The 23,145-nt window shown below is 63.6% G+C and overlaps 1 protein-coding gene across 6 annotated transcripts in view; it reads right to left on the bottom strand.

Annotated features, from left to right (window-relative positions):
• Gtf2ird1 (GTF2I repeat domain containing 1) overlaps positions 1-23,145 on the bottom strand; it is a 78,690-nt gene that overhangs the window by 28,011 nt on the left and 27,534 nt on the right. For 5 of the 6 annotated variants that reach the window (XM_078023924.1, XM_078023926.1, XM_040276747.2 and 2 more), the window contains 12 exons: positions 19,253-19,381; positions 18,233-18,374; positions 15,760-15,915; positions 13,897-14,080; positions 12,967-13,277; positions 11,446-11,535; positions 9,637-9,720; positions 6,585-6,768; positions 2,134-2,159; positions 1,268-1,376; positions 609-646; positions 103-183 (listed from right to left, as the gene is read on the bottom strand). In XM_078023924.1, the coding sequence (XP_077880050.1) occupies positions 103-183; positions 609-646; positions 1,268-1,376; positions 2,134-2,159; positions 6,585-6,768; positions 9,637-9,720; positions 11,446-11,535; positions 12,967-13,277; positions 13,897-14,080; positions 15,760-15,915; positions 18,233-18,374; positions 19,253-19,375 (1,528 nt within the window). In that variant the 5' untranslated portion in view covers positions 19,376-19,381. Of the gene's footprint in view, positions 1-102; positions 184-608; positions 647-1,267; positions 1,377-2,133; positions 2,160-6,584; positions 6,769-9,636; positions 9,721-11,445; positions 11,536-12,966; positions 13,278-13,896; positions 14,081-15,759; positions 15,916-18,232; positions 18,375-19,252; positions 19,382-22,181; positions 22,293-22,698; positions 22,815-23,145 lie in introns of those variants that run through there. The other variant, XM_078023925.1, reaches the window with a different exon arrangement.

Below are 23,145 nucleotides of genomic sequence, written 5' to 3'. Positions count from 1 at the left end.
GACGGCCATCAGGATGGATGCTGGAGAGTGGCCTGGGGACTGCGATGCCAGCAGCTTGGCTTGGCAGGTCCAGCAGGCACAGCACTGCCCTCGGGGCCTCACCTGGGACAGTGACCTGAATGATGTCCAGATCCTCGGGCTCAATCTTGATGGGCCTCAGGATGCCCAGCTCCCCAGAGGTTCCTGCGAGGAGGAAATGGGGGACCGGTCAGGTCTGGGTATGAGCCCGGCAGGCAGGGAGGGTCGTTCCAGAACCTTCTTACGTCTGACTTGCTAATGAGCCCTGGGGAATGTTCTGCCTGTGCCCTGGCTCCTGCCCAAGACCAGGAATGGAGGGCTGGCAGGCCTCAGGCCTGACTGGCGTCCCCAGGTCTCAGACCTGGCAATGAGGTCCGCAGACGGAGCTGCCTGTTCTCGGACACAGGGGCAGGACCCCGGTCTTCAGCCCTCCCTGGACCTCTCAGCATGCGCTGCTTCTGCAGAGTGGGCGAGGTGCATCCCAGCTGCCCAGGCTCATCTGGACTGGTCTCCCCAGGGCTGCCTGCTGGGGCTGTGCCACCCTCCATGCTTGCAGGCCTAGGACCCACCCGGGGCCCCACCCTTCTTACCTGGCCCACAGTCTTCTGAGACGCTGCCTTTGTCTGACCTGGGGAAAAAGCCAGGAAATGACCAGGTGTTAGCCTTGGGCAGGACCCTCCTGCCTGTCAGGAGCCCACAGTGGACACCTCTTCAAAGCACCCCCAGCCACGTCACCCTGGCGCTCCCCACCCCATGACAGCTAGGCTCCCCGAATTGTGCTCGGATCACAGTCCTGCTGAGCCCCTGCTCCCCTCCCACCAGCGGAAGCTCCAGGTCCAGGGCCCAGGACCGGCCAGGCTGGAGGCCTCAGGCCCAGCTGTACAGGGCTGGATGGCTGGCGGTGACCCGGGCTGGACACGTGGATTCCTGGGCCGGGGCCTGGGGGTGAGGACCAGGCCGTGCAGAGTGCAGACTGGCCTTGGCATTCAGGACAGGTGGCCACCCCAGGGTGGGTATTCAGGGGAGGTGGCTGAGATAGTGACACCCGGCTCGTCCTCAGGGATGTGCAGTCTCCAGGTGGAAGGGAACAGGGGGTCTGTCTCCTCTGCCCCCCATGGACGCTCTCTGGCCTGCGGAGGGTGTGTGCAGGGTCTGTAGCTTGAGGTGATCTGCGGGCCTGCTGGGGGACATCGGCTGGTGGAGCCGCCCCAGGCCCAGCTCAGAGCTGGGGGGGGGAGGGGGGGCTCACCGGGCAGTCGCAGCCAGGTCAAGCATGGTGGCCCTGGGGACCTCTGCCGAGGTGTCCTCTGGTGGGCTGGCAGGCTCCAGCTTCGTGGGGTCTTTGGTAAACTTGTTCCCTGGAGGGAAAGGCTGGGGTCACCTGGCAGCCTCTGTTCGAAGCTCCCGAGGGAAGCCCTGATGTGGGGGGGGTCTGGCCTCTGTCCCTCCTCGTGGTCTTTGTGTCCAGTCAACAGCCTACAAGGGGTCCTAGGGAGAGGCATCTCCCCTGGGAGCAGGAACAGTGGCCCAGTGCCAGGACAGGTCAGAGGGCAGAGGCCCAGCTCGGGCACCCGTCCCTCTCTGGAGGCTCTATGACCCAGAGAACTTGCTCATCGGGAGCCCTGGAGAGAGAGGGGCTCCCCGGGCCGCGCCCAGGACCACGCCATCCCTTCAGCTATGGCGGGAAGGAGGGAGGGGGTCTTCTCATCGTCCCTCCGGGTGAACACGGAGGTCACATGGTGGTGGGGGCTGCACTCCGACACCCGTGTGGCCTGGGCAGAGCCTGTCCCTCCCCCCGAGAGGCGTCTGGGCTCTGAGTCGCTGAGCCGCATGAGAGCCAGGCCCCTCTTCCCGGCTGGGCTCAGGCCCTTCCTTCATAGGTGGGACAGCAGCAAGGCCACCTCCCGGGACGGCTGGCAGCTGTTAGTGCCCAGCCAGCACCACCTGGCCCCACCGGGCCCCACGCACAGGGGTTTCAGATGGTTGGCACCTGGGAACCCGGGTCCCGCAGTGATCCTAGGACGCAGAAGCCACAGCCCAAGAGAACGGGATGCAGAATAAGCTCAGCTCGGGTCAACTCAGGGGCTCTAGAAGGGTCCAGAGAGTGTCCCTTACCTGTGAAGATCCGCTCATCAAACATCCTGGGGAGAGAGGAGAGACGGGTGAGGGGGGTCGTCGAGGGCTCTCTGGGGCGCAGAGGGTGCCAGGGGATGGCCACTGGGTCCCACCTGCACCTCCCCAGCCTCAGACTGGGCACCGGGGTCGGTGAGGGCACAGCCCAGACTTCAAACACCTTCCACTGTTTCTACACGGCCACGGACAGCTGGGCCAGCCCCTGGTGCCCCTGGAGGGCTCACGGCAGTGCCAGGGCCTCCGCCAGCCCCCAGCTCTCCTTGGCCACAAGTGAATGACTCCAAAGTCCCTTTGTTTGTTTGTTTCTTTTTAATTTTTTTTCCTGCTAGCGGGGATTGAACTCAGGGCCACTCGACCAGGAGCCACACTCCAGCCCTGTTTTGTATTTTATTAGAGTCAGGGTCTCACTGAGCTGCTTGGGGCCTCACTGTTGCTGAGGCTGGCTTTGAACTCGTGATCATCCTGCCTCAGCCTCCTGAGCCACTGGGATGTGCCACTGCGCCTGGCTCCAAAGTCCCTTTCCCAGGGACCCCCCATTACAAACCCTTTGTTTGCTTATCCCACGAGCTTCTGACACCACCTGCCTCTCAGGGACCCCACCAGGCCTGGGGAGGGACCGCGGTCACGTGGGGTGACCTGCAGGGCCTCAGCTGGGTCTCAGAAGCCAAGGGGACCCAAGCAGGGGGCGGGTGACCTGAGGAAGGGCCTGAGCTTGGGTGAGAGGGTGAGGCCCGCGGGTGAGGCCAGAGACAGGGCAGAACACAGGGCAGGACCCAGGCCAGGCCTCCCCCTTGGGGACACTGGGCCCCAGGGACCCACAGGGTCAGACACAAGTGGACGGGTTACGGAGGACCAGCCAGAGGCGGCTCAGTCAGCAGATAAGATGCCGGAAACCCAGCCAAGTGGAGTAAAGGCCAGTGGGGGCGGGGCTCGTCACCTGCACACACCTGTGCTCCCGCTGTCCTACCCTGGGCCCTCACCAGGGTGGCAGGGCTGGCGGGAGGGAGGCCTGCAGCAGAGCCTCCCTTGGTCACTCAGGCTCCAGGTGACATGGGACAAGTGAAGGATGTCCAAGCTCCTGGGGTCTGCGTCCCCAGGAGGTGAAAATAAGTCAGCCCTGGAGGCCCAGCCAGGGAGGCCATGTGGAGTCCAGGTGCGGCCTCCTGCTTTCCGGAGAGGTGGAGGCCAGGCTGGCTCCCTGGGGCTCCTGGGACACACCCGTCTGCACCCACAGGCCCCATGGCAGTCACTCAGGGCCCCCTTCCTGAGGGGTTATTTATTAATCAGGGAGCGCAGGGCGGGGACAGTGGGGCGGGACGGCAGAGCAGCGCCCGCAGCTCCCTGGTCAGAGCCCTCCTGGGCAGCTGGACGGCCAGGCCCGCTCAGGGGACATGGGCTGAGGGCTGCTGCAGCCCTGAGTTCTGGAATCTTCTCCCACGTCTGCCTCGGGGAGCACGTCCGGCTCGAGCTGTGAACTGGGTGCTCGCTCTGGGTCAGAAACACAGTGCTGGGCATGGGGAGGCCGGGGCCCGGCCCCAGCTGGGGTCCAGGGTGAGACTCATAACCAGGCCAAGTTCAGGGGTCCCCTCAAGAGCACCCGGACCTCACATGCCCAAAACAGGCCTGGGCCGGGTCGGGACTCCCGCCAGCTGCGTCCTGAGCGCCCGCTGCCCACTCGCCTTTGCCAGGACTGTTCACTGGCGCATCGGGTGGGGGTCAGAGGACAGTGGGCGGGGCCCGAGATGCAGCAGCACCTCCTGCACCCGTCACAGCGTCTCAGGAGGCACGGACAGTCACACTCTGAGGGTTGAACCTGGGGGGCTCTACCACTGAGTGGCACTCCCAGGTCTCCCTGAGCTGCCCAGGGTGGCCTCGAGCTCGGGCTCCTCCTGCCTCAGCCTCCAGAGTCGCTGGGACCACAGGTGCCGGCCCCCCACCCCTAGCTCTAGACAGTCCCTGCTGTGCCCCAGGGGCTCTGGCCTCCTCCTCGGGAAGCCTCACCAGCTTCCTGGGCAGGTGCCACCCAGGGCCTGTGAGGCTGATGCATCCTTGACTTAATCCCTGGGTGTCGGCCCCCCGAGGGCCGCTGTGGGCAGGAGGGGACTGAGTCTGCCACCCTGTGATGTCACTGGCACTGCCCAGGGAAGGCCCGTGGCTTCAGTGGGGGGCACATATGGGTGAAGGACTGAGTGGGCTACAGTTTGGATCAAAGAACAGGGTGCTCGAGTCCAGTCTCAGCCAGGGCCTAAACCCATGGAGAGGCACATCAGGGGACACAGGACTCCCCTTGCTGCCTTCTCCTCCCCAAACCTCCCAGCAGGAGTCAACAGAGAGAAAAGGACTTGGTGGCAACTAGAGAAACTGAAGCTAGCCCTAAGGAAGCACTGCCTGACAGAAAGTCTACAGAACGCAATTCGCCTCCAGAATCGATCTGCAGTGGGGACCCACAGTCCCAGCCCCGGGAGGAGTCTGCTAAGGTGGTGGTGGGGGCCACCTGCCGACAGAGGTCAGCTTCTTTCTGAATGAGGTCAGCGAGGGCTTTCAGAGGCAGAGGAGAGTGGGCCTTGAAGACAGACCAGTGGGACTCGGGCAGGGACAGAGGGAAGGCCCGAAGGCCTGAAGACCGGGTGACCAGCTCGTGCCACACCGCGCCCAGGACTGGGAAGGAGGCGCGGGCAGGGGGCTGCAGACCTGCTGCCAGGCTGCACCTGGTGCTGGGGCAGGGCTGTACTGAGCTGGCTTCCTGGTGGCTGCCTTGTCCCCTAGCCTCACGGGACCCCAGGGGTTGTCCCTCTGACCGCTGTTCACCTGGGTCTCTCCCAGGCCTTGCTGAGGGACGGGTTTCCTCACTAAGCCGGGCTTCTGTCCCGAGTCCCTGACAATTGACCTTGACTTGGGAGCCCCGGCCCCTGAGCAGCTGGCCGCGGGCACTGCGGGGACGGCCCTGCTCACTCCGATCATGGCCAGCGCCCTGAGCAGCCCCCAGGTCCAGAACTTGGGTCAGCGCGTGTGAGAGGCCAGCATGCGGGGCCGGGCCAACCCGGTGCCCCAGGACAGGAGAGAGGAAGGTATGGGAAGGGCAGCGGCATGCAAGCGCGCGCACACACACACACACACACACACACACACACACACACACACACACACACACAGGCACCCGGCTCCCCGTGCCCTAAACTCCCGGTGTCCCTGTCCCCACGGCCAAGCAGAGCCGCTGACACGGGCCTGTTCACACCAGCTCCTCCTATGTTGGAGGCCGGACACACATGGAAGAAGGAAGCAGGACGCTGGGCAGGGGCTGCCTCTGCCCCTGTTGGGGGAAGGCTGAAGCCAGGGAGACCACAGTGCCCGCCGCCCACGTCCCTAACCCCCCACACCATGTGGCAAACCGGCCACCTCTGCCTCACCCTCGTGGGCCCGGCCAGCCCCTCCATCGCTGGCCTTAGCCCCCTGGGGACCCCAGGCTCCAGCTGCCCAGGACCTGCCTTTGCCCAGCAGCCAGAGGGCAGGTCAGACCCCAGCCCCCCCCATGGCCCTTCCTGCGGGTGGGGGCATCACAGAGCTGACCCCAGTGGTCCTCTCCCTGCTCCCTGTGGCCTGCACACCACCCCTCCGCCTGGACCCTGCCCTGCTCAGCTCTGGCCGACACAGGGACCTTCTCACAGGTGCCCGGCCACCCCAGTGCCTGTCCTTCGCCCATCATTACCCTGTTGATTTCTGCCCTTTCTCCCCTGCTCGGATGGAACCCGCCTCACCCACGCTGGGCAGGGAAGTGCCCGTGCTGACCGCAGCCAGCCCAGCCAGGCTTACTTCTGGGAGGCCAGTGCTCACTCATTCCCCCAGCACCCACTGGGCACTGTGATGCCAGGGGACACGCTGGGCACTGGGGATCAGCAAGGAGCATCACAGCCTGGCCCAGCTCCGTAGCGTGACCAGGCCACGTGGAGGTGCACGTGGAACAGACCCCCGGGCCACAGGACCTCCCAGACAGACGCTGGGAAGTGGCTAGGGGCAGGGGGCTGGACGCTGTGTTGAAGGCCGCCCTTCCATTCCTTCCCACATAGGAGGGGTCGCAGGAGGGCTGGCTCTCGCTGGGCAGGCGGCAGCTCTGGGAGGGGCAGCCGGGGGCTCCCAGGGGCTGCAGCTGAGTCCTCCCACCCACCTGGGCCGGGGGACATGGGCAAGCCGGGAGGGCAGGCGGGGCAGCCCAAGGGGAGAGTGTGAAGGGGCGGCTGACCCAGTAGAGCGCAGGCCGGCCAGTGAGGGCAAGGCCTCTGGTCTCCTTTAGGGGGAAGAGCACAGCTGCTCAGGTTGGGCACTGTGCCTCTACCTAATCCTCCAAGAGGCCCAGAAAGGGAGGCTACCCAGCAAGGCTGCTCTCCAGGCCTGCCCGATCCCTGCTCAGCAGAGGCCCACCCCAGACAAGCCCATACCTCTTGATGATGAAGTGGATGCTGTGTCTCTCCTCCAGGATCCGCTTCAACTTGGGGACCCCATATGTGCAGGGGCGCTTGAAGGGGATCTTGTCGGGGATGCCCACGATTTCCACAGCCTCGGGGTCGCAGGCGATCTTCCTGTAGGGGACGGGGACCATGTGGTCCAGGCCCAGGGCTTCCGCTGCAATGGCAATGGCAAGGCTGAGCGCAAGCAAGGCCGGGGGCCAAGCTCACAGTCGCCCATCACCCAGCACCCTCCAGGTCAGTGCGGCAGCAGACATCAAATCACGACCCTTGCTCTTTAAGAGATGTCCAGGGGCTCCCACCCCAGTGACAGGCGAAGTCCTGCCATGAGCCCATATGCCGCCATCACCCTTGACCTCGCCTGCCACTTTCTAGTCCTGGGCTTCCTCAGCCTGGCTCTCTGGAGCCTCGTGCCTCCCAGCCTCCAGCCACCTCAGGACCTTTGCATGAGCTCTTCCATCCGCCCTGGCCACCCTCCCTCCTCTCAGGTGCCCACCCCTGGGATCCAGCCAGGGCTGGGCACAGAGTGTGCCTCCTGCACCACAGCTGAGTGAAAGCCTGGAGACAGCATGGGCTCCAGGTCAGCCCTGCGGGAGGACTGCACGCAGGTGTGTGCAGGTGTGCACAGGTGTGTCCTCTCCTTTCACTCATCTTTCCAAAGGCTGGTGCTTGGCCACAGCAGGTGCTCAGGGTCTGGGCCTGGCGCGGCTCCCTGCCCTGTCTCCCACAGCTGGGCCTGGCCGTGCCCAGGGCCACTCCTGCCCACCGTCCTCACTCATTCACCCAAACACCTCCAGCACCCACACGTGCCGGGCCCCAGGCCCCCCAGGCTGCGGAGGCCTCCGGGGAAGAGCTGGCTGGGGGTTCATGTGCCTGGGAACGGGCCCAGGCACACTGAGCTCTCACTGTCCCCGCAGCCGTGTCCTCACAGTGCTATCTGCTTCCCAGAGTTGTCCCCAGCTCTGTGCCCGTCCCCCTCCCTCCCTGTTGACGCTGTTTCTCTGTTGATGTGGCCCAGGTCCGCGTGGGTGGCTTCGGCAGCCAGTTCCCGCTGTGAAGTCACACTTAGCTCGTTGTCAAATTAAACCCTTGAAATCTCAACAGCTGTCATGTGTCTTCCCCGCCCCCCGCGTCGCGGGCCCCCAGCCCCCTGCATGGTGACGACGTCTCCAGCTGGGCTCCTCTGCCTGGTGCGCCAACTCCTCGGGATGAGGGGTTCGGTGGACGGAGGAGCAACCCCACCACCCCCCATCCTGCCCCTGGGAAGAGTCTGTGTGCACGGCCCTGTGCACGGCCCTAAGCACCCTCTGGTCTCAGCATCTTCCCAGGTGACGATGTCCCTCTTGTCCTTGAGAGTCCCTGAAGGTTGGGGCGTACCTCATTCTTTTGCCCCACACCCTAATCTTGGGCTCACTCTGCCCAGATTTGCTGGTCACTCGGGGTCTGGGGGATGCACACCTCGGCTGCCAGATAGCACCCCCTCCACGGGCCCAGCATGGTGGGCGCTGCCTCCTCCTCGGGGGGGCCCTGAGCCAGAGCCAGGCTCCACACCCCCAGGATCCAGCCCCAGTGCTCCGCCTGGGAAGGCTCCGCGTCCTAGAGTCCAGACCATGTCAGGCCTGGTGGCGCCTGGGCCTGACCGCAGCCTCTAGGGCCAGCCTGGCGGGGCCCAGCCTGCCTGGGCAGACAGAGCCGACTCCGTCCCCCGCCCACGGTCGGGCTCACACCTGCCTGGGTGCGGCTGACTCAGGTGCAGACTGGGCAGACGCGCCCTCCACAGCAGGAGCCCGAGGCCCAGGAGGAGCCGGTGGGCCACGGTGCCCACATCAAAGGCACCAGGCCACCCACGCCCACGCCTGGCTCTACCAGCCTCCCGGCCCAGGCCCAGCCTGCCTGGCGCAGCCCAGATCAAAGGGCACCGAGTCCACTCTGCGCCTGTGGCCTGTCCCACCTCAGCTTCCTCCAGCTGTTCTGCCCTACCAACCCCGGCCATTGGGCACTACCAAGCACTACTGCATACACGGAGCACCACTGCATACCACTGCAGCACCTCCAGCCTCTTGCTGAAGCCCCTGAGACTACAGTCAGCCACATCACCCCATCATGGTCCCTGGCTCAGGGTGGGGGCTCTGTGCAGGACTGGCCAGCGAGGAGGCCAGCAACCGTGTGGGAGGACTGGAGGGAGGGGACAGGCAGGGGGCAAAGGGCCTGGCTGGAGGCCCCGGGCCAGCGCCTGCTGAATCCACAGCCTGTGGCCTCTTGGCCCTGGGGGTCCCCTCCCTCTGCTCTCTGGGCACTGTCACACGAGGGACAAGCCTGAAGTGCAGGTCAGCGTGAGGCAGGTGATCGTGACACCCCACCTGGTCACAGAGTGATCCCTGGGCCTGTGTCACCTCCCAGTGCCTGAAAGCCACCAGCTCAGGCAGGGGACACACAGCATGTGGCTATGGACAGGGCTCAAGAAAGGCTGAGCAAGTGGGTGCGGCAGTGGAGACCAGAGGACCCAAGGAGGACAGGGGTCCCCAGGACCTGCAGCGGGAGCATCTCAGCTTAGATTTGGAGGGCTGGCATCTGCCTTGGGCCTGTCCTGGTGTTGGGGACCAGCAGGGCAGGCAACAGGCAAGGCATGTCTCCTGCAGAGCTCACGCAGGACGGGGAACCCTCAGGGCTGGACGCCCAGGGACCTGGAGGGGGTCCCCCACGCTGAATCGTGAAAAGGATTTAGGTGTTTATGCCCCAAACGTGCAGGTCGCAGGCAGGACAGGGCAGGGCGAGGCGCCTGGGACCTGCCAGTAGGAGGCCATGCGTGTCCTGGCCTCAGTGTCCCCCAGACTGGCGCTGCCTGCCTCTCCCCAGGAGACCAGGTCCAGGGCTGCCATCCGCTCCGCCCCCAGGAGTCTGCAAGGGAAATATTGACACAGCCGCCCCCACCCAGCCGGCTGGCGCAGCGTGGCCGGTGGCGGGTGCTGGCATATGGCTCCCGCCGCTGTGTTGGGGAACAGAGTGACGGCCGCCGCCCACTCACCGTATCTGCTGTTGAACAGGATCTGCACACACTCCCGCAGCGTGTTGATGTCCTCCGTCTCCCTGATGAAGGCGTCCCACTTCTCTATCAGAACCCAGGGGGCACCGTCAGGGCGCGGCCCCCAGGAGCCCCGACTCCCTGCTGCCCTGGGCCTCCCGGCTGGGCCTGCACCCCATGACAGTGGTGCCAGTCCATGGCCCGGGTGGGCTTCCTCCTCCAGAGCCACCTTCCCACACCATCCCGCGACACCCATCCTGGTGCTCTGAGGGCCTCCCGCAGCACACGGGCTCCCCACGGGCTCCCTCCTGTCCCCATGTGCCCTGCGTGCTGTGCAGCTCAGGCCTGGCCAGCCTGGCCTTTCCTGCCCCGGGGATGCAGATGGTTGGGGGAGTCTCCCTGAGGAAATTTCTTTCCCCCAAGTGCTGCGTTGAACCTGGGACACTTGACCACTGAGCTACTCCCCAGCCTCTTGTTTTTCATTCTGAGACAGGGTCTCGCTAAGTTGCTGAGGCTGGCCTCAAACTTGCAATTCTCCTGCCTTAGCCTCCCAAGTTGCTAGAATTATAGGTTTGCGCCACCGTGCCTAGCTCCCAGGAACTTCCAGACACTGACATCACTCCCATGTTGTACACGGGAAGACTGCAGCTGAGAACCCTGCGAGAGACCCTTGTGAGGTCCCCAGTGTGCCCCTGACCTGCCTCCCACCATGCTCCTCCACCTGGACAGCCAACCTCCTGCTCTTCCGGACCTGGACTTTGTTTGGGGGTAGGGTGGTCCCAGGGGACTGGGTTTTCTTAAAGAGCCTCTCAGCAGAGCTGAAGACCCTCTGAGCAAACCTGCTGAGGTTGGTGTAACCACAGCTCTCCTGCTCTCGGTCCCTCTGTGTGGCTCTTACAAAGGGAGACAAGGGTACAGGTTCAAGGAGGTACTCAGCTCCGGCTGTGGCCTCAGGCCTGGGGTAACAGCCTCGCCTGACTGGGAGACCCCAGAACAGTGGTCTGTGACCATGAACCAAGGCCAGTCCAGGACCAGGGGTCCCACATCATCCTGTACCAGAATCTACTACCCAAATGCCACAAGAGCAAATGTGGAAGGTCACCTACAGATATTCTGCTTTTGTTTATTTATCTTGCAGAATGTAACCCAGGCCTGGAGCATGCGCGGCGAGAACACTCCCTGACCCTGCATTTCTATTTTATTTTTCTTTCTAAATACTCCTTGCAAGAGGTGGAGTATGACCCTTCTCTGAGCGTTGGATGGACCAAATTTCAGGTTCTCACGATAGGATGTGGGGAAAGTGACAGCAATTTTTGAGGCAAAGACATCAAGGACGTGCCTTCCCCACTCTCTCAGGTCACTGACTCGGGGAACCGGCTGCCATGTGGGAAGGAAGCTCAAGCAGTCCTGGAGACCAGCCCACGTGGGGAGGAGCCAAGGCCTGCTGTCCACAGCCATAGGAGCAGCCTGGGCGGGGAGCCTCCAGCCCCAGTCAAGGCTTCAGATGAGACAGCAGCCCTGGCTGACATTGTAAATGCAGCATTGAAGACCCTGAGCCAGAACCACCTGTCACACCTGCCGTTCCTAAACTCCTGACCCTCAGAGACTGTGAGCAACCCATGCTCCTTGAGCTACATCTTGGGGCACTTTGTTATGCAGCACAGGTTACTGTTACACCCGATGCTAACTCGGTCCCTAGGGCAGAGCTGTTCCTCCTTCTCCCACAGAGACCCGGTGGGCACATTTCTATTTCGGCCACACCGTCCACCGGATGCCCATTCTGCCCCCGTGCCACCGCGGGCACTGCCCTACCTGACTTGTCGTGGACGATGGAGAAGAGAATGCGCTTGGAGGCGTGGACGTTCTGGATGAGAGGCCCTCCAGGCCCCGGGGGCTTCTGTCCTGGACAAGGGAGAGAAGGTACAGGTTCAAGGGGGTCATACCCAGCTCCAGCTGTGACCTCAGGCCTGGGGTAACAGCCTCGCCTGACTGGGAGACCCCAGAACAGTGGTCTGTGACCGCGAACCAAGGCCAATCTAGGACCGGGGTCCCACGTCATCCTGTACCAGAATCTACTATCCAAATACCACAAGAACAAATGTGGAAGGTCACTTTGTCCAGGTGGGGACCGTCAGGTGTGAGCCCCCCTCTGTTCAGCCCACACGCCTGGGGAGGGCTCAGTCTTTTGCTCTCCTTTCCTTAATAGCAATATCACTAAAAGCTCCTACTATGTGCTTCACACTTGAGCACGGGCACTCCTTGCAGACTTAGTCCGCCAGCCCCTCCCAGAGCAGCAATGTGGCCCTGAGATCTGCCTTTCTCTTTTTGCAGTGCTAAGGATGGAGCCCAGGGCCTTGTCCTGGCAGGGGACTCGCCACCCAGCAGCACCCCGGCTCAGGAAGCCGCACTTCCAACCAGCTCTATCTAGAGCTGCTGGAGCCGCAGCCCTGTCGCTCAACCATGGCAACCGCCCTGCCCAGCGCTGACACTAAGTTACAAGTGGAAAATTCCACACCTAGCCTCATGGCACAGGTCCAGCTCACAGAGGAGGCGAGCGGAGAGTGTTATTTAAAGCTGGGCACACCTGGGATCCCAGCAATTTGGAGGCGGAGGCAGGAGGATTGCAAGTTAGAGGCCAGCCTCAGCAACTTAGCAAGGCCCTAAAACTTAATGAGGTCCTATCTCAAAATAAAAAGGCTGGAGATGTGGCTCAGAGGAAGAGCACCCCTGGGTTCAACCCCTGGTACCAAAAAACAAAGTACAAGATGACACTTGGACTATGCATATAAGGTATAGATGAAAAGAGAAAAGGAGTTCATGTTTAGATACCCCCAAAATACCTCATTATGCATATGCAAATGTTCCAAAACCAGGAGGAAAATCTGAAACTTCTGCTTTGTTCTGGCCCTAAGAATTCTGGAGAAGGGCTACAATATGTACAAGCACCCCATTTTATAGGTGAGGAAACTGAGGCTCAGACCTACACAGCCACTGGGCAGAAGAGCCAGGGTAGGAACCCAAGTCTTCCTCCTGTTCTCCCCAGGGCCCTGACCAGGCTGGGTATGTACTAGGTGCTCATTAAATGTTCAGACTCCTCGAAGAGTCCCCTCGGGCATCACCTGGTGTCAGGGGGCTGAACAGAGGCCTGGGTCCCACTGGCTCTCAGCCCAGACATGCCTCCTACCAGCCGTGGGCAGGGCCTGAGCTGGCCGCCTGAGACAATGACCCATGTGTGCGACCCATGTGTGCGACCCATGTGTGCGACCCATGTGTGCGACCCACGTGTGCGACCCGTGTCCCACCCCAACCTGCAGGTCCCAGCAGCAGTGTTACCACAGCAGTCGGAGAAGTCCTGGGCTCCGGGGGCCTTGGGCTCAGGCCCGGGCCGCCCCAGGCCCAGGTCACCGGGGGCCAGCGGGCAGGAGGGCGGTTCCTGCTTGAGCTCGCGGAGGGTGTGTACTGGGAGCGCCGTGGTGTACAGGAAGCTGGCCACGGAGGAGGAGGTGGCCGTGGGGGGCAGGTCCTGGGGGGCGGCCTTGGGGACCTGGCCATGCAGGCTGCAGTCCCGAGACCCCCTGGGCAGCAGGGAGATGCCGTTCAGCTCCACCAGGGCCTTCGAGTCCCGCCCGCCATCCTCGAGGGGCCTGGGTGAGGCAGAGGATGTGGGGCATTCATACACTGTCCTTGTCCTGTTCTGTCCCTCAACAGCCCCCTACACCCTGGACCCTGGACAGCCAGGAGCAGCCCCTGTTCTGTGGGTGGGGCTGCAGGCCAGGGCTGGGGGGCGCCCAGAGCCATACCGCTGGGACCCTGGAGCCTGTAGCCGGCTCCGGGCCTCTGGGCTCCAGGCTCCTGGTCACGGCGGCTGCTGGCTGCTTCCTTCCTCTGCTTGGGAAGGGTGCCGGTGACGGCTCTTGGGTACAAGGTGAAGCCCCACCTGCCTCCCAGCCCGAGCCACCCCTCTCCTGGGAGCTCCTAATGACCAACTCTGACCCCAGCCCATCCTCGCGCATGAGGCCCCACCTCCACTGCTGCGCACTCTGTCCCTGACCCCGGGACACCACCGGGGCAACCCTTCTCCTGTCACTGCGACACAAGTCCCCCGGGAAGTCTCCCCCGGCCCAAGCCCTGGCTGTGGTCCTGCTCTGAGCCTGGCCTTCAGCCTTAGCTCAGGGGGCTTTCACAACCAGGTCCTGGGCCTCTCCAGCCCCGCCACTGGCGGTCAGTGGCCTCAGGCCTGTGCCCAGGCCGTGCCCTGCTCACCTCTTGAGCTTGAAGCGGATGCGGTGGCTGTGCTCCAGGATGGCCATCAGGGCCTCGGGGTCGTACTCTGCCGGCCTCCGGAAGGCCAGGCCCTCGGGCAGGCCCTGCACGGCCAGCAGCCCGGGCTCCCTGAGCAGCCTCTCGTAGGGCAGGGGCACCACGCTGGCCCTGCCCAGGGCCTCACCTGTCAGAGAGAGAGCAGGAGGGTCAGCAGGGGGCCGCCAGGCTGGGAGCAGGAAATACACAGGACCCCCACAGGCCCCCAGCTGCAGACCCAGCCCAGGAAACCCTGGGGGGCTGAGGCCAGGGCCCCGCTGTCTGCACCCGAGGGCAGGCACCCTGGTGGGGAGCCACCTGTTCCCGGGACAGCCTCTCCCCTGCACTCAAGCCCTGGGGTAGGGGCTACAGGCAGGGCTTGGGGCAGGGCCAGGGCCAGGGGTGAGAGAGAAGGGAGGGCAGGGACGAAGAAGGGACTGGCACGCCAGAGGGCCCAGGATGAAGGGAGAGGATGAGAAAAAGCAAGAGAAGACACGGAGAGGGAAAGAAGGGGGGACTCGGCCACGTGTGGTGGGGCACGCCTGCATCCCAGCTACTCAGGAGGCTGAGGCAGGAGGATCGCAAGTTTTGAGGCCAGCCTCAGCAACTTAGCAAGATGCTATCTCAAAACGTAAAATAAAAGGGCTGGGATGTGGCTCATGGTAAAGGGCCCCGGGCTCTGTCCCTGGCACACACACCCACAAGGAGGGGACCCAGGAAAAGGGAAGAGAGCAAGAAGAAACAGACTTGGAAGAGGGGCATGGAAAGGAAGAGGGCTGAGAGGGAGGAAGGGCTGGGGACAGAGGGCCCGAGGCTTAGGGACACCTTTGGTCACCCCTATACCACTGTCCCTGCCCAGAGCCAGAAAGAGGTCTGCACCCTTCAGCCACCTGACCCTCGAGGTGAGCAAGGGGGGCTGAGGCTGGATGGGCAGGGGTACAGCAGGGCTTGGCATGTCCCCGTGGCTGGCAAAGGTGACCAGCGCGCCCCAGTCAGTGTGCCGACAAGCCCTCCACCCGGGGCCTCTGGGGCCCTAGGTCCCCTTGGCCTTCTCCTCATCTCAAACCAGCGGGTTTCCTCCGGTCTGTTCCAGAACCCAGAGCTACATACAGAACAGATAAAAAGGTTCCTAATGGACGAGGTGGGGTCCTCAGGGGCAGGCCCAAGGTCATCCAGGGAGTGTAAAGATCACTGCTGGGGCCCAGAGACTTCCTGTAACCTGACACTCCCGAGAGGCCAAGCCAGGCCTCCTCCCCACCTCCACAGGACAGGGTTCATTCAGTCATTCAACAAACGCTCTGAGCCCCTGCGGTGCTGGGCCCTGAACTCCCAGGCTGGGGACAGCCAGAAGGGCAAGCACCACCCCTGGTGAGGGGACAGTGGGTGCCAGAGAGGCCCTATCCCAGGAGGAGAGGGCTTCCTGAGGCCAGGCCTCAGAGAGTGACACAGGAGTCCCCCAGACAGGGATGGGGAAGGCAATGGCCCATGACACAGTAGTGCAAGGGCGTGCTGGGGACAGGAGGGGCTCTGCAATGTGGCTTAGGACACTGGTGTAGCCGAGCATGGAGACAGGGCTGTGGGAGGGGTGGGAGAGCAGCGGTGGGCCCCTAGACGTCAGCCCCAAGCCAGGGAGCACTTGAGACCAGACTGTGCTGAGGACCCCCAACACCGGGGTCATTTCCAGGGCAGAGTGGCAGTGGCCCGAGTGACAGTGGAGATGGGTGGCAGCTCAGGAAAGGGCGGGCAGGACACCAAGCCCTGGGTGCGGAGCTTGGGTAGCCAGGGACCCCCCCCCCCCAGGCCCAGGTACGAGGAGGAGGGTCTCACTATAGAGGACGTCGAACACCTCCTCCACCATCTTCCGCAGCAGGTACACGTCGGAGCCGCGCTCCAGGGAGGACCGTGGGGTGCCCCGGCAGCCCCCCTCGCCCCGCTGCACCTTCTTGGGGTGCTCGCCTTCTGGGTCCTTCCACAGGGGTCCTCCTGTGGGACAGAGCATGAGGTCACGGTGAACCCATGGCCCCAGGTCAACCTGAGGCTGGGACCTGGCTCTGCACAGTGCCCCAGACCTGCCCGGCCACCTGGAGGGCCGGCCCAGCTGTGGCCTCCTCCCTGGCCACCCCTACCTCACTGTGTGACCTCAGTAAGTCCCTTCCCTCTGAGTCTGAGTGCTGGACAACCACGGGGGCTCCATGGCACCAATTCTACCCACTGCACTGTCCTCTGACCCTAATACACTCCACCTTAGCACCCTGGCCCCCCATTTCCTACTGGCCAGAGGTGGAGAGGACAGAGACCCCGGCCTGCAAGGAGGCAGATTCCTGCCGGGCTGGGCCTGGGAGTGTGACCGAATCCTGGAGAATGTGCCAGAGCCACACCAGCAGGGGACAGGGAGGGTCCCGCGGCCCCCCGAGTCCCCAGGGCTATAAATAGTGGCTCCCTGGCTCCAGGAGGTCAGGTACACCTTGCGGCCCCAGCCCCATGGGATGGCCACCTGGGGCCCTGGAGGCCTGCCGCACCTCAGCCCAGCACCCACCCTGACCTCGGGAAGGCCCGGGCTCTAGGCTGAGCAGGACAGGGGTGCTGGCAGGGGAAGCCCCACAACGGTGTGCCTAGCCGGGGGTGCCCAGGGCCCACACGCTGGCCCCGGGAGCAGCCCTTGTGATCAGGAATGCTCAGGACAGTGGCCCCACAGCTGGAGCCACAGGGGACAACGTGCAGGCTCTGTTCTGAGTGCTGGCCACAGCAACCGCTCACCCACGGGCCCCCTCACAGACGAGCAGCTTGAGGCCCTCAGGGCCCCGGATGAGCATCCTTCACCATGGGGCAGCGGAGTCGTAAAGCTGGGGTTCACCCATTTTGAAATCCATGAGAATACACGACACACCTGGGGAGGGACCCGCGTCTGACCCAGGTTTCACCCTGCCGCATGCACGGCCTCTGGTGGGTGTCCTGGTCTTGGGCTTGTGACCCTGACCTGTCACCAGCAGGTGAGGAATTCCCAACGTGACACAGGATACTCAAAAGCTGCAGGTTTCAGAGCCTCTGCGGCGGGTTCTGAACCACACACAGAACCACAGGTGCTTTCCCTGCACCAGGCGGCTGGGGGCTGGTGGCCAGGCCACCCACTCAGGCCTATGCGCCTGGACCTTCACCAGACCCCGGGGCTGAGCCGCGTGGCCCACGGCTGCTGGCCTCCCGGCTGGATTGGGCCCTCATCCTACAGGGTCCCTCCCTGCTGGTCCCAGTCCTGGGTCACATCAAGGTGAAGCTGACCTCCTAAGGAGGCGGAGGCACCAGCACATGGACAGGGATTCAGGGCGCGGGGTGCCGGGGCCACCGCACAGGGTGGGAGGCGAGGGCGCACAGGGTGCGGGTGTGGGCCCAGGTGCGGGCGCACGGGGAAGGAGGACGGAACGTGACTCTGAGGCTGGGACATGTCTGCCAGGCAGGGGGAGGCGCCAGGTCCTTCCAGAGGGGCAGCAGCAGGGGCCAAGGCAGAGGAGAGGACACCTGGGACCGGGGTCCAGAGGGGCCGCAGAGGCCAGGCCTGGGCCGAGGGGCACGGGAAGGCACGGGGACTGCAGAAGCCCCCTCTGCTCGGGATCCTCGCTCACAGAGGGAGAGCTGGTCCTTTGGAGGGGACCTGGGCCCTGGGTGCCAGCTGTGCATGTGCCTGATTTTCAAGGCTGCATCAGGACGGCCTGGGCCTGGAGCCCACTGACCCACAGACGGGGCCGCAGACGGGGCCGCAGCTGGGGCTACCACCATCTCACCACACGCGGGGGGGACGGGGGGCATGTACCCTCCAGGCCTCGACCCTTCTCTGTGAGCTGAGGAGACGTTCTGGAGCCTGCTGGGCACCCAGCACACCCTGACCACCGAGGGCCACCCCTGCCGAGCATGTCCCAGTGGGCAGCACGTGGCCCTGTCCCCACGAGCCTCCAGGAGGGAGCTGAGATGATTTCGGGTCTCATAGTGACAGTGCCCACCCCAGGGCGGAGGCCGGGGCAGACAGCTCACTGGGAGGGGCTTGTGGCCCACGTGTCCACCCACCTCAGCTGGACAAGGGCCCTTGGCCCAGGCTCAGGGACATGCGGCTGAGAGGACCTAGGTGAAAACACCAGGCTCAGTGTCCTCGCCTGAAAGTGGGCAGATGGCAGTGGCTCAGTCACGCTCACGCAGCCAGCCACTGTGGACTAGGGCCACTGGGCAGGCTGCCGGATGTCCGGCCAACTCCATGGAGGGTGAGCAGACACGGGGAGGGCCGGGGCGGGGGAGGGGGGGACGCGGTACTCACGGCAGAACCTGAGGAAGTCGGCCTGCAGCTCCTTGCGGGCGCTGAGGAACACTCGGCCCTTCTCGGTGCCCACCACGAAGGCGCTCTCGTCGTGCACGGCCACGCAGGCCACCTCAGCGTTCAGCTTGGACAGCGCTGAGCACTGCGGGTGGGGCGGGGGCACAGGGGTCCGCTCAGGCTGCAGGGACCCAGCGCAGGGGAGAGGCCGCCCCTCCACCGTCCTCCGTCTTTGAATCCGCAGTGGGGACAAGTGACAGGCCCCCAGAGACTGGCCATGGAGCCGGGAGAAGAGATGCACCTTCTGTTCCTCCCTCTGAGGTCCTCCTAGATCTAGAGGGATCTCCTGCCTCAGCTCCAGGGGACCTGGGCTTCCATGTTGGCTCCTCTGGTCAGGGCACGGGGGAGGACACAGCCCACTGGGCTCCACTGGCCCATGTACAGAGCTGGGGACAGAAGCCCACACCTAGAGCTTGAATGAAGACCAGGGGCGGGAAGGAAGCCATCCCTAGACTGGGCCACCTCTGTGGGTCCATGCCCCAGAGTTAAGCTGGTAGCTCCTCGGCACAGAGGGTTCCTACAGTCAGATACCAGCATCTCAATAGGAAAACCCTGTCTATAAACCTGTGGTATACAGCTGGCGCCTGATAAATGCTGCTTTTTATCTTCCTGTGACTCCAGGCTCTATTCTGCCCTCTCTGAGCTTCAGCTTCATCATCCTAAGACCCAGGGGTACAGCTAAGAGATGCCAGAAGGACCTCTTTAACACCTGCCAGCTCCCGGCACAGAAGCTTCTCCCAGGAAAAGGACAGTATTCCGTCCTAACCTCCAGGGGCCGGCTCATCCTGGGCGCGGGATGTGAATGGCAAGAGGTGACCTAGGAGGACAAGGAGTGGGGGGACAAGGGCACGAGGCCCAGGCACCAGCGTTCATCCCAAGGCTATGGACTTGACCTGGCCGGACCCTGCGACCGCGCTGAGGCAGGACGGCGCTCAGGGGCGCAGGCGCCGGGTGGGCGCTCACCATGGAGTCCAGGGCCGACACGAGGCTGGTGATGATCTCGTCTTTGCGGGCGAAGGCGGAGCTCCAGCGGTCAGGCCCGCAGCCGTTGGCGGGGAGGTCACAGCGCTTCCCCAGCAAGGCCATGGTCACCTGGAGGAGGAGGGGAGAGACAGGACAGTGGGCACCAGGCCCTGGGGGAGGGCCCGCAGGGCGGCCACCACCCCAATCCCCAGACCCCTAAGGCCGCCTCGACTTCCAGCTGCAGCAGATCAAGGCCTTGCGTGCCTCAGGAATCTGAGCCCTGGACAGCGGCTCACGCACAGGCCTGTATGGTGCGGGCCCAGGACATCACTGGGAGGGGCATCTCATGGCACCACCAGCCCTGGGCCAAGCCCAGTACCATGCCTGCTCTGCCAGATAAGCCCAAATCCCACCGTTCCATGTGTACACAGCTCTGGCCACGGCCTTGCCCCTGCTCACACACCCTCCATGGCTCCCTACTGCCCCTGAGAGCTCAACTCCTGGTGTTCTGGCTTCCTGGCCAGCGCCCTCCCACACCCACAGCTTAGGCTGCAGGTCTCTCTGCCCCTAAATACACCAGTGTCCTTCCCCCTAAATACACCAGTGTCCTTCCGAGCTGCCTTTGCAGGTTTGGGTCCCCTGGCCTCAGTCCAACGAAGGCGGGGACAACCCTACTGCCAGCCTATCTGGCTGGGTGCCCTCGCTGGCCTCTCTGTAGCAAGCCACATGTCCCCAGAGCAAGACTACTGCCCCTGCCTTTGGGCCTCCATCTACTCAGGGCCTCAGGGCGTAGGCAGGCAGGGCAGGGCAGAGGCCCCTCCACCAGCCTGGGGCAGGACTTTGTCCCGTCATTACGGGGTTCCTGGAGGCAGAGGTGCGTGTCCCCATCCTGGTGCCTTCGGACCAGGGGAGGCCTCCCCCACCAGCTGGGCCTCCCCCGGCTCTGCTCTCCGTTTCCTGACCCCGGGAATCAGATGGAGGCCCCACCGGCTGCCCAGGGCAGCTCCTGCCCCATCCCCAAGGCAAGTGGAAGAGAGCACAGCGGTGACCCAGGGTTTCCCTCCCTGGCCTCAGCCCAGGGCTGTGCCTGCTCCCTGGCTGGGGGTCAGTGGCCAGTTCAGGGCAGTGGGCAGGGAACAGGCCTGAAAGGCCCAGGGGTGTGACTCCTGGATACAAGTGGGCGGGCAGGGCACAGCAGGCTGGAGGTCCTCACGTCCTGCTGCCTAGGGAAACAGGCCACCAAGGTCCAGAGGGACGATAAGCTCAGCAAGGGCAAAACCAGGTCTGCCTGCCCCAGGGCCACCTCAATGTCCCGGTATGTGACAGGCCAAGGTGGATGGTCCAAACCCAGACTGGATGGTCCCAACAGACAGCAGAAGGTGTCAGAGGCCATCGCACACAAGGGGGTAAGAAGTGACACCCCAGTGACAGAAACATCCCGAGGATCTAACTGGGCTTGCAGCGGAGCTCCAGCCTTAGTTCTGGTTCAGATCAGCCCTTTGGCTAGGGCTGAAGACTGACCTCGGCAACTGGCCAGCCTGGCATTTGGTCAAAACATGTATTGGAGCCGGATGCGGAGGCACACCCCTTAATCCCAGCAGCTCGGGAGGCTGAGGCAGGAGGATCGCCAGTTCAAGGCCAGCCTCAGCAACTTAGCAAGGCCCTAAGCAACTCAGTGAGACCCTGTCTCTAAATAAAATATAAAAAAGGGCTGGGGATGTGGCTCATTGGTTAAGCACCCCTGGGTTGAAACCTCGGCACCAAAATAATAATAATAATTATTGGGGCTGGGGTTGTGGCTCAGTGGTAGAACGCTCTCCTCGCACTTGTGAGACCCTGGGTTCGATCCTCAGCACCACATAAACATAAACAAGTGAAATAAAGGCATTGTGTCCAACTACAACTAAAAATTAATTTTAATTTAAAAAATCACTATTATTATTATAACACACACACACATACACACGCGCGCGCACACGCGCGCGCGCACGCTATGCTTCTGAATGTTTGCAGACGGCGTTTCATCTTAGAACTTGGGGATCTGGGGAATGAAGGGGTGCTGATGGCTGACAGGCTGGAGGTGACAGAAGCCCACAGATGACTTGTGCTAATGGGCCCGGAGGCGGGCCCCAGCCATCTCCTGGGCCAATCTGTGGCATGATGTCCCCCCAGGGGTCTGCTGTGTGGATAGTCCCCAGGACCCTCAAGGAGGCAGCGGGCACAGCTGGGAGCTGGTGGCCCTGCTGCTGTCCCCCATCACCCGAGCCGTTCCCAGCCCAGCCTCTGAGTACTGCTTCCCGCTGCCAAGGCCCAAATCGAATCAGGCCAAGCAGCAGCCCAGACACTGGCCCTGGCCTCCCCCAGCCTCCGGTCGCCCAGACTGCACCGGCTCCTTCCTGCAAAGCCCTAATCCACTTAAGAAGGAACCGGGAGGGAGCAGAAAGGGGGCTGGGCTGGGGCCACCAAGTCCACACCCGCCAGCCGGGCACTCGGAGCCCAGGGTACAGCCGAGCGGGGGCAGCGGGGAGCCCACTCCCCAGACGCCTGGGTGGCTGGAGCTGGCAGGCAGGCGGGAGCCCAGGAGACCCGGGCCTGGCGCTGGACCACACCTTCTTCCTCTGCCATTCACCGTGCAGAGGACAGGGGACCATGGGGACAGCGAGCACCAGTCGACGGTGAGGCCAGAGGGAAGGTCCCCAGGAGATGGTGCAGTCACAGGGAGCCCCAGCCCGGGAAGTCACAGAAGAAGATCAGAGCAGATTCAGACGAGGCTCCAGAACACGTGGTGGCCACTGGCTCCTGATAGGGCACAAGTGGTCAGCACACACTTGGGGCCCAGGGTCACCACTCAGGCGAGACGCAGGACAACATCCTGACCCCTTTCTTCCTGCCTCCTATCACGACCCTGCTAGCTCAGCCCCAAACGTACCCCAGTCTATCCACCTCCAGTCACGTCCAGTCGTGCCCACCAGCCCTGCGTGTGCAGTGGCCTCCCCTCTTGCTGGTGGGGTCTCCTCCCTTGCCCAGACGCTCCTTGTCCCTGCACAAAGACCCAATGCGACACTCCCCTGTGCATGGTGGGCCTGTGGGCACAGCCCTCTGCCTCTCCCTTCTGCCCAGGTCCAGGCCTGTCCAGGTCTAGGGCCTCCCCCGCCGTGGCCAGCTAGGCAGAGGCCGGCCCCTCACCACCCACCCCTCCTGGGATCCTCAACAGAACATGCTGCCATCTGAAGCCACAGCCCATGCACTTCCTGCCCAGTGTCCCCACAGGAACGTGGTCTCCCCAAGGCCACAGGCTGTGTCTGTCCTGCAGGCCGCAGCCTGGCCCAAGCATCCCCAGGTGCTAAGACACACACGCCTCTAACAGGCGCTCAAGTCCACCATGCCAGGGGAGCCTGGCGTCGGCCAGCTGCAGGCAGGACCTGGCCACCCTTGGGAGCCTATACCTCGGGAGGCGCGGCCTCTCTGGCAGAGCAGTTTGATGGAGAACAGAGGCTGCGGGGTTCCAGGGCTCTGGGTGGTCCCTCCAGCACACAGTGAAGTGACCTGGCCATACTCCAGGTGCTGCCCCAGGACCTGCAGCGCCTGCATCACCTGGCCGCCGGTCTGGGGAGCGTCCTTGCTACAGCAGCCTGTTTTAGAGAAGAGAGGGGACTCTCCCCAGGCCCCAGCAGCAGACAGTGGGGACACGTCCTGTCTGCCTCAAAGTCTGAGGCAGGAGGCCTGTGCTCCCACGATGACCAGCACAGAGACCAGAGGGCCATATGCAGAGCTGACCAGGGTGACCAACTAGCCCTCAGTTGCCAAGGAACAGCCGGGACTTAGCAGAGAGTTCTGTGTCCTCAGTCTCTGGACAGTTGGTCACCGGGCTCTGGCCTTGACACGGGACCATC

The sequence above is a fragment of the Ictidomys tridecemlineatus genome, chromosome 10, assembly GCF_052094955.1.
Source record: "Ictidomys tridecemlineatus isolate mIctTri1 chromosome 10, mIctTri1.hap1, whole genome shotgun sequence".
NCBI classification, from domain to species: domain Eukaryota; kingdom Metazoa; phylum Chordata; class Mammalia; order Rodentia; family Sciuridae; genus Ictidomys; species Ictidomys tridecemlineatus.
The sequence above is the reverse complement of the archived record's forward strand: the minus strand, read 5'-3'. Positions and strand labels throughout refer to the sequence as shown.